The following is a 13,177-nucleotide window of genomic DNA, read 5'->3' as shown; positions in this document are numbered from 1 at the left end:
CAGCCTAAATGCTGCCTAATCAGTGCACTGAAGCTGAGGTTATAGCTCCAAATCAGGCAGCGTTCCATCCCCACCAGACCTTTCCAAGTCTCTTGGAAGTTAATCTCTGCTGTGTTGGTTTTCATCTCTACTGATTCTGACTTTGTTTCACATTTTGATTTGCGCCTCGTTTGTTATGCTCATGGCCAGCTGGCATCCCAGCCAGCCAGAAGTACTATACTGCTTGGGCAGCTGCCAGAACAAGAAGACATGAGCCAGAAAGAGCTGGAAAAAAGACACAGCGGCACCCACCCACTCACCATATTTTCCTGTTTGGAAATGAAAAGAAACCGTTCCCGGATCACGGTGATATGCGGTGATTATGCTTTCTCACTTACTTAAAAACAATAATAATCACACAATGGAGTTTATCACATGGGAGGAATGTCTCTTAATTTCGAATGAAAAAGTGGGGCCAGAATGCATTCGCATGAATTCGCTATTCAGCGAATTTACATGAATTCGAATTGCGTTCAAACTGACTTCCCATTGCCCGAAAATAGCTTGCCATTGCCCCAAATTGTGTGTGGTAATCTATCACGCAATAATGTGAAACCGCATGATTGCGTTCGGACTGACTTCCCATTGCCCAAAATTGTGTGTAGCAGTCTATCACGCAACAACGTTAAACCCCATGATTGCGTTTGAACTGACTTCCCATTGCCCAAAATTGCGTATGGTAGTGTATCACGCAATAACGTCAAACCCCGTGATTGCGTTCAGATTGCCATTGGATTATACTTCCAATTACCCTTGTCTGATAAACTCTAATGAATTTGGAGCACAATTGCACCAGCTTAATCTTCTCTTTGACCATTCTTTATCACTATAGTGTTGTGGGTTTCCCATCACTGTACTGTAGGTAGATGGCTAGGGATTCAAATATTTTCTTATTAGAAGAAAACCCATTAACGGATCCCAATAGTGTTACTATCCATCCAGTTCTTTGGGGGCAAATGTCTCATCCCAATATTAGCTGGTCAAGTGGATCCATGTGGCTGCAATTCCTCTCCCTCCCTATTCCTAAGGATAGAGAAGTACAGGACCCTTGTTATACGCTGAGGTTTGGTTCCAAGATACAAAACCCGTGGATGCTCAAGTCCCATTAAATATAATGGCATAGCAAAATGGTGTCCCTTATTTTAAAAAAATGGAAAATCGAGGTTTGATATTTGAAATTTATACTTCTTTGGAACATTTTCAAACCGTGGACGCTTGAATCTGTGTAGAAGAAATCCATGTGTAAGAAGGGCCGACTGTAATTCTACTTTTGGTACTCAAACAAGGAGGATATCATGGTTATTATTATTATTATTTATATAGCGCTGTAGATTTGCACAGTGCTGTACATAAAAACAATAAATAAAAAGAGTAAACCTGCCTATGGCGTACAATGTAAGAAATAATAGGATAATACATATAAAATACATAGCAATATAGGAAATGATTCATCGGAGATACCACTCCAGTCTTTTTACTCTGTTCCCAATTAGGTTTTACATTTATTATTTTATGCAAATGTGACAATAAAAACAGTTCCCAGGCAGTCAAAACAACACAAATGCAGCAGTGTGTGTGTGTCTGTTGTGCGCCTTCAACTTGTTTCCAACTTATGGCGACCCTAAAGTGAACCTATCCTGGTTTTTTTCTTGGCAAGATTTGTTCAGAGGTGTGCCATTGCTTTCCCCTGAGAACAAGTGACTTGGCCAAGTAATACAGCATTTATGGCACCACTGCCGCCCAAATAGGCAAATAGGCGGAGGGCAAGATACTGGCCATGAGATTACACAGCAAGTTGACCTGTTTTCGTCTTTGTGCTCTAAACCATTTTTCATGAGGGAGTGAACTAATTTTAACTTCCATTTTTATATCAACACGACACCTTGCTCCAATTCAAAGATATAGCCGCATTAAGCCTGTTGAATCAGTAATGTAGAGAGATCTTGCGGCACCTTTTGAAAGAAAGAAGTTGGCAGCATGAGCTTTCATAGGCTTCGGTCTACTTCCTTGGATGCTTTATTCTTTTTATACGTTGTAATATATATGTATGTATATATATATCGAAAGGTCAAATCGTTTGTCGGCTGCTGTTTTAGGCCCAATGGGATCAGAGAACGCTCTAGCGCCTTTATGGTGCAACCCTACACATGCTATCAAAAGAAATCCCACATTGATAAAACCTTCTGGAGTGGGGGGGGGGAAACCTTTATGGAAACGTAGATGTGGCTTGGCAATTACACACAAGGTAAACTCTGAGTTGGATAAAGCTGCCTTTAGAAACGACGGAGGGTCTTTCAAATGCACTCTTTCTTGCTGGTTGCTTGCTTGACATTTCGTCCAGCCTTGGACTTTATCACACGGGAGGAATTCCTCTTAATTCCAAATGAAAAGAAAGTGGGGCCAGAATGGGGTATTATGTATATATGGATGTATTTTAACCTGTTGTACACCGCTTTGATTGCCTGGCAAAAAGCAGGATAGAAATAAAAATTTTATTTATTTATTTATTACATGAATTAGCTAGTTCAGCAAATTTACATGAATGCGAATTGTGTTCAGACTGATTTCCCATTGCCCCAAAATAGCTTCCCATTGCTCGAAATTGCGTGTGGTAGTCTCTCATGCAATAACATTAAACCCCATGATTGCGTTTGGATTGCCATTCCAGTTTCCCTTGTCTGATAGTGTCCGTTGTCTCACAAGCTCCTCGCTCAAATTAAGGTTGTGTTGTTTTAACTCCTGTAAGTAAATAAATACTAATACAGGAGTTAGAAATTGGCCATTTCATTACTTCTGAGATATATATATATATATAGTATATATATATATATATAGAGAGAGAGAGAGAGAGAGAGAGAGAGTTGTTATCCACCCTCAAGTTGATCTTGACTCATGCAACACTGTGGATGAGAAATTGGCCATCCTGTTACTCTTGTAAATAAATACATTTATACACATATATATTCCATATATATATATATTTGCAGGAGTAACAGAAAGTTATATATTATAGGAATAAACATATTACAGGAATTAATACTATATAGATTGTATTTTTCATTATATTTATATTCCATATATACATTAACAGGGAAAACATACACACACACACACACACACACCATATATACATTTACAGGAATAACAGAATATAAATTATATTTACAGGAATTATAACAAAATATATTGTATTTTTTATTATATATATGTATGTATTCTATATGTATATATTTACAGGAATAGCACATATATATATATATATATATATATATATAAACAGGCATTACAAAAATAGATATTGTATTTTTCTTTTTATGTTATATTCCATGCGTATATATTTACAGGAGTACCAGATATAGATATATATATTACAAGAATTAAAACAACACAGCCTTAATATGAATAAGGAGCCTTTAAGGCAGGGGTGGGAATGGTTTGGTCCCCTAAAAATTGGTCATTCTGTTACTCCTGTAAGTATATATACACACACACACACACACACACATATATATATTTTACAGGAATTATAACAATGTATATTATATTTTTCATTATACATATTCCACGTCTACATTTACAGGAGTAGCACGTGTGTGTGTGTGTGTGTGTGTGTGTGTGTATATATATATATATATATATATATCAGGCATTACAATAATGTAATTATGGTGGGAAACTAGATACAGCACCTCCCTATAATAATAAAAATACAAGACATATTATTGTAATGCCTGATATATATATACACACACACACACACACACACACACACACACACATATATACACACAATGTATATTATATTTTTCATTATATATATATTCCACATGTCTACATTTACAGGAGTAGCATGCATATATATATATAAAACATAGGCATTATAAAAATGTCTTGTATTTTTATTATATAGGGAGGTGTTGTATCTAGTTTTTCAGGTGCTCTTTATACATATATCTATCTATGTCTATATATATAGATATAGATATACACACACACACACATATATATATATGGCTCCTATATATAAAAGAGCCATAGGGAGACAATGGAGGAGGAGACTCCAGAAGCACCTGCAGACCAGCAGTGGTCTCCAATTATGAACTGCGCATGCGCGCTACTTAACTAGACGATTGCGAACACAGCACCTGGGAAACGAAACCTGATTGGTCCGTTCCTCCGAGGGCCCTCGACCAATCCAGAAGCAGCAGCATTGCTGGAAGGACCTGGGCAGGAGTCGTGTGTCACCAGAGGGGCAGTTAAAACTCTATGGTTGAGAGTCGGAGGGAAAGAGCGGACGGGGTAGCGCGCGTGCGCAGTAGAGAAACTCCCTGATTGGTTCCTCTCTTTCCCTCCTCCAATCACGGAGACGTTGCTATAGCGACGGGGCGGGGTGCGCTAGAGTTGACCCGGAAGTGAATCCTAGCGCAGTGTAGAGCTGAGGGAAAGAGAGAGAAGAGGAGGAGGAGGGAGGGAAGAAGACGAACGGGAATCCGAGGCGTGATGGCGGCCGCCGCTGCTGGTGCTTCTATGGGGCCGTCTTCCTCCATGGAGCTGAAGGCCTCAGGGACCAGCCTTGGCTGAGCGGGACCGAAGAAGAGAGGCCCTGCCAGGCTGCGGCCTTAAGCTGCCTTTGAGGGAGAGAGAGAGAGGGACTCTCCTGGGAAGCGAGGCTGAGGGAGACCGGGGCCGAGAGAGAGAGAGAGAGGAGGGCTAAAGGGAGGCCTTTAGGGCAGAGTTGCTGCCAGGGAGCCTGGAAGTCTTGTGAGAGTTGTGTCTTGATTGAGGCGCTGCTGGGATCGTATTCCTTTTACAAAACGAAAGGCAGGATGAGGAGAGGCTTCCTTGGGTTTTAAGGAGAGCTTGGGTTTGAACACATATAGATATCTATAGATAGATAGAGATATAGATAGGCTCCAGGAGTTCATCTGAGATCTATTTGTCTATCTATAGATAGATCCTATTATTATCTTTCAATCAAAGACCCGAGAGGGAGAGTCTTCATTGGGCTTTAAGGAGAAGTTGGGTCTGGGCAGATATATATTGACTACAGGAGTTCATTATACATCTAGATAGAGAGATACATAGCGGTTGGGTCTGTGGACCACAGGGGTTCGTCTTAGATATATTTGGGGTTGTGTTTGTTGGGGAAGGGAGTCATGCTGGACTTTCAGGTCAGGTTTAGCTGACACTTCAAAGGTGCGCAAAGTGAAGGACCGCCCTTGGAAGGCCCTTGGAGGGGTTTGAGTGGCAGGTGTGGAAGCAATGACTGGTGCTAGAGACTGAGAGTTGGGATTACTTTAATGTGGAAGTCCGGATTCATTTCAAGCTGTTGGTAGCATGAGCTGCGGCTTCTCTGTTTAGCTCCGGCCAAGACGTTTCCTCCGGCGTCGCTCCCGGATCCATCCCCGCTCGCTGTCTTCCTTTGGCCTGGTTTCCCCTCAAGCGTCTCTGATGCCAGAACAAGGCCCCAGAATGAACGGTTTCTCTCTGGGGGAGCTGTGTTGGCTCTTCTGCTGCCCGCCCTGCCCCAGCCGCATCGCTGCCAAGCTGGCTTTCCTGCCCCCGGAGCCCACTTACACGGTGATGCAGCCGGAACAGCAGGAAGGAGGGGCGGCCGTGGGGACGCCAACCGGAAGCTGCAGCCTGCACTTGACTGAGCGCGCAGACTGGCAGTACTCCCAGAGGGAGCTGGACGCTGTGGAGGTCTTCTTCTCGCGCACGGCCCGCGATAACCGGCTGGGATGCATGTTCGTGCGCTGCGCTCCTTCCAGCCGGTATACACTGCTCTTCTCCCACGGCAATGCTGTCGACCTGGGCCAGATGTGCAGCTTCTACATCGGCTTAGGCTCCCGCATCAACTGCAACGTCTTCTCCTACGATTACTCCGGTTACGGAGTGAGCACTGGCAAACCATCGGAAAAAAACCTTTACGCGGACATCGACGCGGCTTGGCAGGCCCTCAGAACAAGGTAGATCACGTGTTTGGTGAGCCTGCCTTAAAAAAACGGCGGCTGGCGTTTCTAATCAAATGCTTATGCATTGCCCTGTTTTTATGTACCTAGGTGTTCCAGTATTTGCGCATGTGGAAATACTGATGACTGGTCTGATGTTGCTGAGATCCTAAAGGCAGCGTCTAATTCTTCATATTTAATGGAGCTAGTGCAGTGATGGTGAACCTTTTAGCGTCTGAGTACCCACACTCAAAGGCGTTCCCACATCTGGTGTTACCCAGTGCTGGGAGGGCAGGACTTCCACCTTCTGGGGCCAGGACTTCCCAGGAGACAGCTAAAGGTCTGGGAGGAACAGTGCGTACCTTTCCTCCTGTCCCCACACCCTTCCATCTCACTGTGTACCCTCAGTAATGGTTTCCATGTCAGAGAGGGCATGCGTGCCATAGGTTTGCCACCACGGAGCTAGCGTTTCCTCACATAGTCCCTCATAGAAGTCTCTCCTGTAACTGATTTCATTCTCAAAAGCAATTTGTGGTATAGCATTGTAGGACTGCAAGGTACCCATGAATGTTATTGTACTGGGGTGACAAGGTCAAAGAATCATAGAGTTGCAAGAGACTGCAAGGACCATCCAGTCCAACCCCATTCTGCCATGCAGGAACTCTCAATCAAAGCATCCCCGACAGATGGCCATCCAGCCTCTGTTTAAAGACCTCCAAAGAAGGAGCCTCCGAAACAGTGTGTTCCACTGTCAAACAGCCCTTACTGTCAGGAAGTTCCTCCTAATGTTGAGGTGGAATCTCTTTTCCTCTGGCTTGCATCCATTGTTCTCTGGAGCAGCAGAAAACAAGCTTGCTCCCTCCTCAATATGACATCCCTTCAAATACTTCAACAGGGCTATCATATCACTTCTTAACCTTCTCTTCTCCAGGCTAAACATCCCCAGCTCCCTAAGGCATTCCTCATAGGGCATGGCTTCCAGACCTTTCACCATTTTAGTCGCTCTCCTTTGGACGTGCTCCAGTTTCTCAGCATCCTTTTTGAATTGTGGTGCCCAGAACTGGACCCAGTATTCCAGGTGGGGCCTGACCAAAGCAGAACAGAGTGGCAATAAAGTTGTGCGGAAATCAGGCAGTTTTCCTAATTGTACCTAAAGCAACTGTACTCTGAAGGTGATGGTAATGTTACAGTGGCTTACTGATATGATCGAGGTGAAAGAAATGGAAAAGGTTAAAAATGCACGAGGCATGCTTAGTCTATTGTATGTGCTCATAACATCTGTATGGTATCAGAGATGACCATGATAGTGATCACAGGGATTTTTTGGATTCTTGAACAATTCAACAAGTTAACTATGACATGTCTGAAACACACTTACAGTAGTATTTTAAGACTGGTAATATTACCTAAGAACTGTAATTCATTTCATGGTGGTAGATATTTCAAATATTAGGCCAGGGGTGTTAGATTCCTTGATCTCATTAATAAAACATATACAATGACCTTTCATGCACACAAATTCCATTTTAGAGGGATACAAAGTTAGGGCAATTTTAAAGCATTTGTGACAAGAAATGTTATAGTCCAGTGATGGTGAACCTTTTAGCGGCCGAGTGCCCAAATTGCAACCCAAAACCCACTTATTTATTGCAAAGTGCAGTGTCCCTCTGGCTTTCCAGTAACAAACTCTGGCAAACTCTGTGCTAGAGCGATGGCACATGTGCCCACAGAGAGGGCTCTGAGTGCCACCTCTGGTACACGTGCCATAGGTTCGCCATCACTGTTATAGAAGAAGGTTATAGTAGTAGTCGCTTTTGGAACTTGTGGTGTTTTGAATGTTTCTTCCAGAGAAACATAGCTGATCTCACTTTGGATGCAACTTATGTGGTAATGTCTGATAGGAAGCAAAAGTCTAGTAGATGCAGGCTTACATATGAGTGCTAACACTATTCAGATTGGTAACTGTCCACTTTAAGACATTTCCCCTTGCAGTTTCTTAGCATATAAGACCTTTCACTCTTCATTTTGAAAGAATACAGGTTATGCCCACTTACCTGGCAGTAAGCCTCGCTGAACACAAAGGGACTAACTGTAAGTATGTATAGCATTACGTCATTAATGTCACATAATTCTTTCGTCTGAAATGTCTTCAGTTTTTCTTTATTTACTATTCCAACATCTCAACAGTCCAAATACCATTCAGTTTGGAGGATTGTAAACCCATCATTTCATAGGACTATCCAGGTTTATGACTAAGCATGTCATTGTTCTCCATACTCCCTTTAAGCAAACATCCTTATCCCCGTGAGCAGGCCATGACCTTTTCTCTCCAATTTATCTCCTTTTATAGCCTTGATAAATAGTGAGAAATGAACCTGTTCCGAGTAGGTTGGCTCTTTTCTCAAGATCAGTTCCAACTTAATTTCTATAGACTTTTCTTTAGTTTTATGTACAGTTTATTCTGGTTCTGGGACAAAAATACAAAACTTTTCAAATTCAGAAAGTTGAATGCTACATGGTCACCATGAAGAGAATAACCACTCGCTTGAATTTTATATGTTATTTGTCTAAAGTAAAAAATAATTAAATCAATAATTCAATTTGGGGAGAAAGGCTGACTGAAGATTCTGTTTTCGTTGCACAATATGGTCAAACAGCAGTGCTGCCAGAGTGGAATCTGTACTATTTTAGGGGGCAGTAGGTACACATAGAATAGAATCATAGACTTGGAAAAGACTACAAGGGCCATCCAGTCCAACCCTGTGCAGGAATTCACAAGCAAAGCACCCCCGACAGATGGCCATCCAGCCTCTGTTTAAAAACTTCCAAAGAAGGAGACTCCATCACTGTCTGAGGAAGTGTGTTGCTCTGTCAAACAGCTCTTACTGTCAGGAAGGTCCTCCTAATGTTGAGGTGGAATCTCTTTTCCCGTAGCTTGCATCCATTGTTCAATGTTCTAGTCTCTGGAGCAGCAGAAAACAATCTTGCTTCATCCTCAATATGACATCCTTTCAAATAGAATTGTTCTGTAGAAGTGTTCTTTCTAAAAATCTCTAGATCCTCCAGTGTGACATCTGGCAGACGTTGCCCCTAGAATCATGCTGGAGGCACTAGAGCAGTGGTTTTCAACTTTCCTAATGCCGCAACCCTTTAATATAGTTCCTCATGTTGTGGTGACCCCCAGCCATAAAATTATTTTCATTGCTACATGCAAATATGTGTTTTCCAAAAGGGTTCCTGACCCACAGGTTGGGAACCGTTGCACTAGAGATTCTTAGAGAGATCATATTAATCAAATCTGTGAATAATCAAATCTGCAAAGGTCAAAGCTGCAAATGTGGACGGCTCACTCTAATAAGGTTAAAAGGAGACAAGCTAACTACTAAACCTGTCAAGTTAGGAACTGAAAGCCATAATTCTTTAATGTAAAGGATGATAAAATCTATTTAAAATCTTACTTCTTTAAAAACCATGTGTGCTAATTGGTTGTCTTAATTTGAACATATTGCCCAGTTCTAAAGTGAGACCAATTGAATTGGAATCATATTGGCAGCATTGAGAAACAAAAGTATGGTACTGGTGTGTTTAGGGGAAATGGTTGGTGTTCAGAAATACATAACACTTTTAAACTCTCCAGAGGGAAGAAAGACTTGATGAATCCAATGAGGACATGCTTAGTGGCTTTCAAGACATAATGGATCGCTGGGTATAATTTGTGAAGGGAAAGTGAGGATAGCAGAACTGAATAGCCTGTTTGATCTTCTACCAACTTAAAGTATCTAGTAATGGGGCTACAGATGGCTCAAACTCTTACATATTCCTGTTAGAAGGAGGAAACACTATCAATACTAATAATTTCTATGGATTATTTTTCTTTTCCTCAGAAAGCTGTAATGCAGGAAGGGACTGAGCTGTCTCCATCTGTTATGGTGCTGGCCTTACTTCTATGATAAAATGAAACTTAGGTTGGTCTCATGACATTTCAACATACCTTTGTCCCTCTTGATCAGAAGTCATCCGTTAGTCTCATGCACATACTGACTACAGTTGTGGGCTCTATTTTCCTCAGTTTTTAACTTTTCTCCTTTGCCTGGTTAGTGTTAACCATGGTACAGCATTGCACTGATTATTCTTTGCTTTTAAAATGGCTTTTAGAACCTTGGTTAAAAGCTATTTGCAAACCCTGGTAATGCTCACACAAAATTTTGTTCCAGTGCCGAACAAATCCTGCAACAGGATGGGCATTAAAATTAAGCTGAAGGCTGGAATGTACCTGAAGCATGTACTCAATTGTGTCACCATGTTAAAATTTAACTAGCATTATTACATCTGTACCAAATAGAAAATGAAACCCCAAACCTGCCACTTTAAATGTGATTAGACTGTTAAATCTCTTGCTGGGAAAATTTGTCTGTGTGCAAATCAATAGAAAGGCAAATCCCAGTAGTCTCTTCATAACAGATCTGTGCTATATTATGTTAGGTTACCATGTACCAAGAAGACTCCATGCAGTTGCTTTCTAGAGTGCTTCCACATAATTCCATCTGTTTTGCTCTAGCTGCAGAGGGAGAGGACAAGCAGCCAGGCACATTCCTTCATGCCAAGACTTAGCTGCTGATGTGTCCTGTTTTATTTAGGTTGTAGGCTCACTGGCAAAAACAGTCAAATTAACAGCTTCACGGTCACTTTGATAGCCTTTTTGGCTAAAAGGCAGTATCTAAATGCTTCAAATGTAAATAAATGAATGCATGCATATTCTCAGAGTTGGAAGTCTCATTTTCTGGAGTCCGTCTCATGTGGAGATGGAAGCAGATTGTTGTCCTTTAATTATACACCATATGTAACTATGATGGGGAGCAGGACTAGGGCACTCCCTCCTTTCTTGTTCATTTTGGCACAGTTATCCACCTCTCTAGCCCTCTTTCCATTGGCGGACCAAGATTTTTTAAATGACAGACCGAAGGCTGATTTAAGGTGCTGCCCTGTGCTTTTATCGGTTAAATTGTTTTACCTTTGTGTTTTTAATAGAACTGGTGTTTTTTTTTCTTAAAAAAAACCTTCTGTATAATATGACTTTAGTTGTACTATGCTTTAATTTATTCTAAAGTCCCATGTCAGGGAAAAGGTAGGATATAAAAAAGATAGATACTGTAAATAGATAGGTGTTCTGCTTATCACTGGTGTTCAAAAAGGCATTTAGGAAATCTGAAATAATTTCCTTTGTCCACTGGATCCAAGAGGCGAACGCTAACTTTTTCAAATTAAGGAATTTTTCATTAGCTGAGCTGTGATCTTTTTATATTTCATGTTTGCAGCCCTGTTTGGGTCCTCTCTGTGCTTCTGCTCTGTGAAATGAACTCTTGCAACACAACTCTTTGTGTATGATAGTGCACTACAAACCAACAAGGGTGTTAAAACAGTATGCAAGTTGTTTGGGATCCATGTGCTGTTGTGTGGTTTTGATTCCTCAGACATTCAAGTTGCTTAGATACAAGCTTCCGAAAGCCCAGCTATTTGCTGGAGTGGATAGCTTGGTGATCTCTGCATCCGGTTTCAGTTGCTTAAATTATCTTAGACCATAATTTCAGATTGCAGCCTGGTTGTTTGACAGCTCTGTGCTTTTTAAGGACAACTTGAAGGGAGCACTTCCCACAAAGGGGCCTTTATACAGGGAGGTGTTTTGCATTGGAGAACCAAACCTTATTGTCTTTCTGTTGCTGCCTTTGTCCCCAGTCAGCTCAATGATGGCCACTGAGGGATGTATTCTGCTTTTATAGTCTACACAGACCCTCTATGCCACCTCAAAATAACTGCAAAACTCTCACTATAATTTTCTTTCTCCTGCATGCTTTTTTACCATCTGTGTAGAGACAGCATGGTGTAGTAATTTGTGTGTTCAGGTGGGACTTTGAGAAACTAGGGCTGAATCCCCACTTGGCCATAGAAACCTTCTAAGTGACTTTGGATAAGTCACACTTAGCTGAAGAAGAAGGCATTAGCAAACCTCCTATGAATAGATCTTGCCAAGAAAAGACTATGATAGGGTTGTCATAATGCAGAGTTAATTTGAAAGCATGTAATAACAACAAACAAGCCCAATAATAAAAAAGAATGTGCTTCAAAAGCTAGCACATTTTTAAAGTCCTTTTGGTTGGCCTAAAAATGGTAATACAGGTTGAATATCCCGTACCGGGAATTCCTGTATTAGGGTGGCTCTCCCACTGTGGGGAAAGATGTGTTGTTTGAGGATTGTTCATGGATTCCTCTCTATTATGAGGGACCTTAGTGGCAAAGTTCAGAAGCTATGACCGTTCCTAGACAGAGATAATTTGGCCACACAGATCCATTATTTTGTAACTTCAAGGCTGGACTCCTGTGGTTTAGAGACTGCAGCTAGTACAGAATCAGTACAGTGGTCCCTCCACATTCGCTGGGGTTAGGAGTGAAGGATTCCTACGAACATGGAAAAAACGTAAATAAAAATAACTCTATTCTTTTTACCTCTCTAGGAATCTCCAGGTCCTCCAGTGAAACTCTCTGGTCAACATCTGCCAGAAGTTGATCATAGAATCATGCTGGAGGACCTACAAATGCCCCGAGAAGTGCTTTCTCTAGGAACATCTAGGTTCTCCAGCACAACTCTGAAATCAACTTCCAGCTGAATTGTGCTGGAAGACTTAAGAGATTCCTAGAGTGAACATATTAATCAAAACCGCAAATAATCAGATCTGCAAAAGACAAAGCTGCAAACGTGGAGGGCCAACTGTAGCTACAAGATTGCTTAGTAGGGTTTCCAACTAGGAACATATAAAACCTATGTGGAAAGACCTACACCGATTACCAGTTAAATACAAATGATACTTTGGTTTATGAGTCTCTAGAGTTCAGAAATATCTGAGAGACCACCTTGTCCCGTGCAAACTAGAATCCATCAGTGATACCTTTATAGGCCAACCGAAATGCACAATATACTTGTTGCAACAAGTACATTGTGCATTTTGGTTGGCCAATAAAGGTATTACTGAGGGATTTTTGTTTGCATTTGTCAAATGGCCAACAAAGCTACCCCTGCACGTTTTCCCGTTCTCCCATGTACACTTCCCTGGTATTTATGTTTGCATGTTTCCCTGTTCTCCCATGTACACTTCCCTGGTATTTATGTTTGCATGTTTCCCTGTTCTCCCATG

The 13,177-nt window shown here is 41.6% G+C and overlaps 1 protein-coding gene across 2 annotated transcripts in view; it reads left to right on the top strand.

Moving 5' to 3' along the window:
* Positions 1-4,457: 4,457 nt before the first annotated feature.
* The window catches only part of ABHD17C (abhydrolase domain containing 17C, depalmitoylase), a 26,699-nt gene continuing 17,979 nt past the window's right edge, over positions 4,458-13,177 (top strand). For both annotated transcript variants that reach the window (XM_042474996.1, XM_042474995.1), the window contains exon 1: positions 4,458-6,008. In XM_042474996.1, coding sequence (XP_042330930.1) covers positions 5,491-6,008 — 518 coding nt within the window. In that variant the 5' untranslated portion in view covers positions 4,458-5,490. The remainder of the gene's footprint in view (positions 6,009-13,177) is intronic.

Source organism: Sceloporus undulatus, chromosome 6 (genome assembly GCF_019175285.1).
Source record: "Sceloporus undulatus isolate JIND9_A2432 ecotype Alabama chromosome 6, SceUnd_v1.1, whole genome shotgun sequence".
Lineage (NCBI taxonomy): Eukaryota > Metazoa > Chordata > Lepidosauria > Squamata > Phrynosomatidae > Sceloporus > Sceloporus undulatus.
This window is presented reverse-complemented; position numbering and strand designations above follow the sequence as displayed.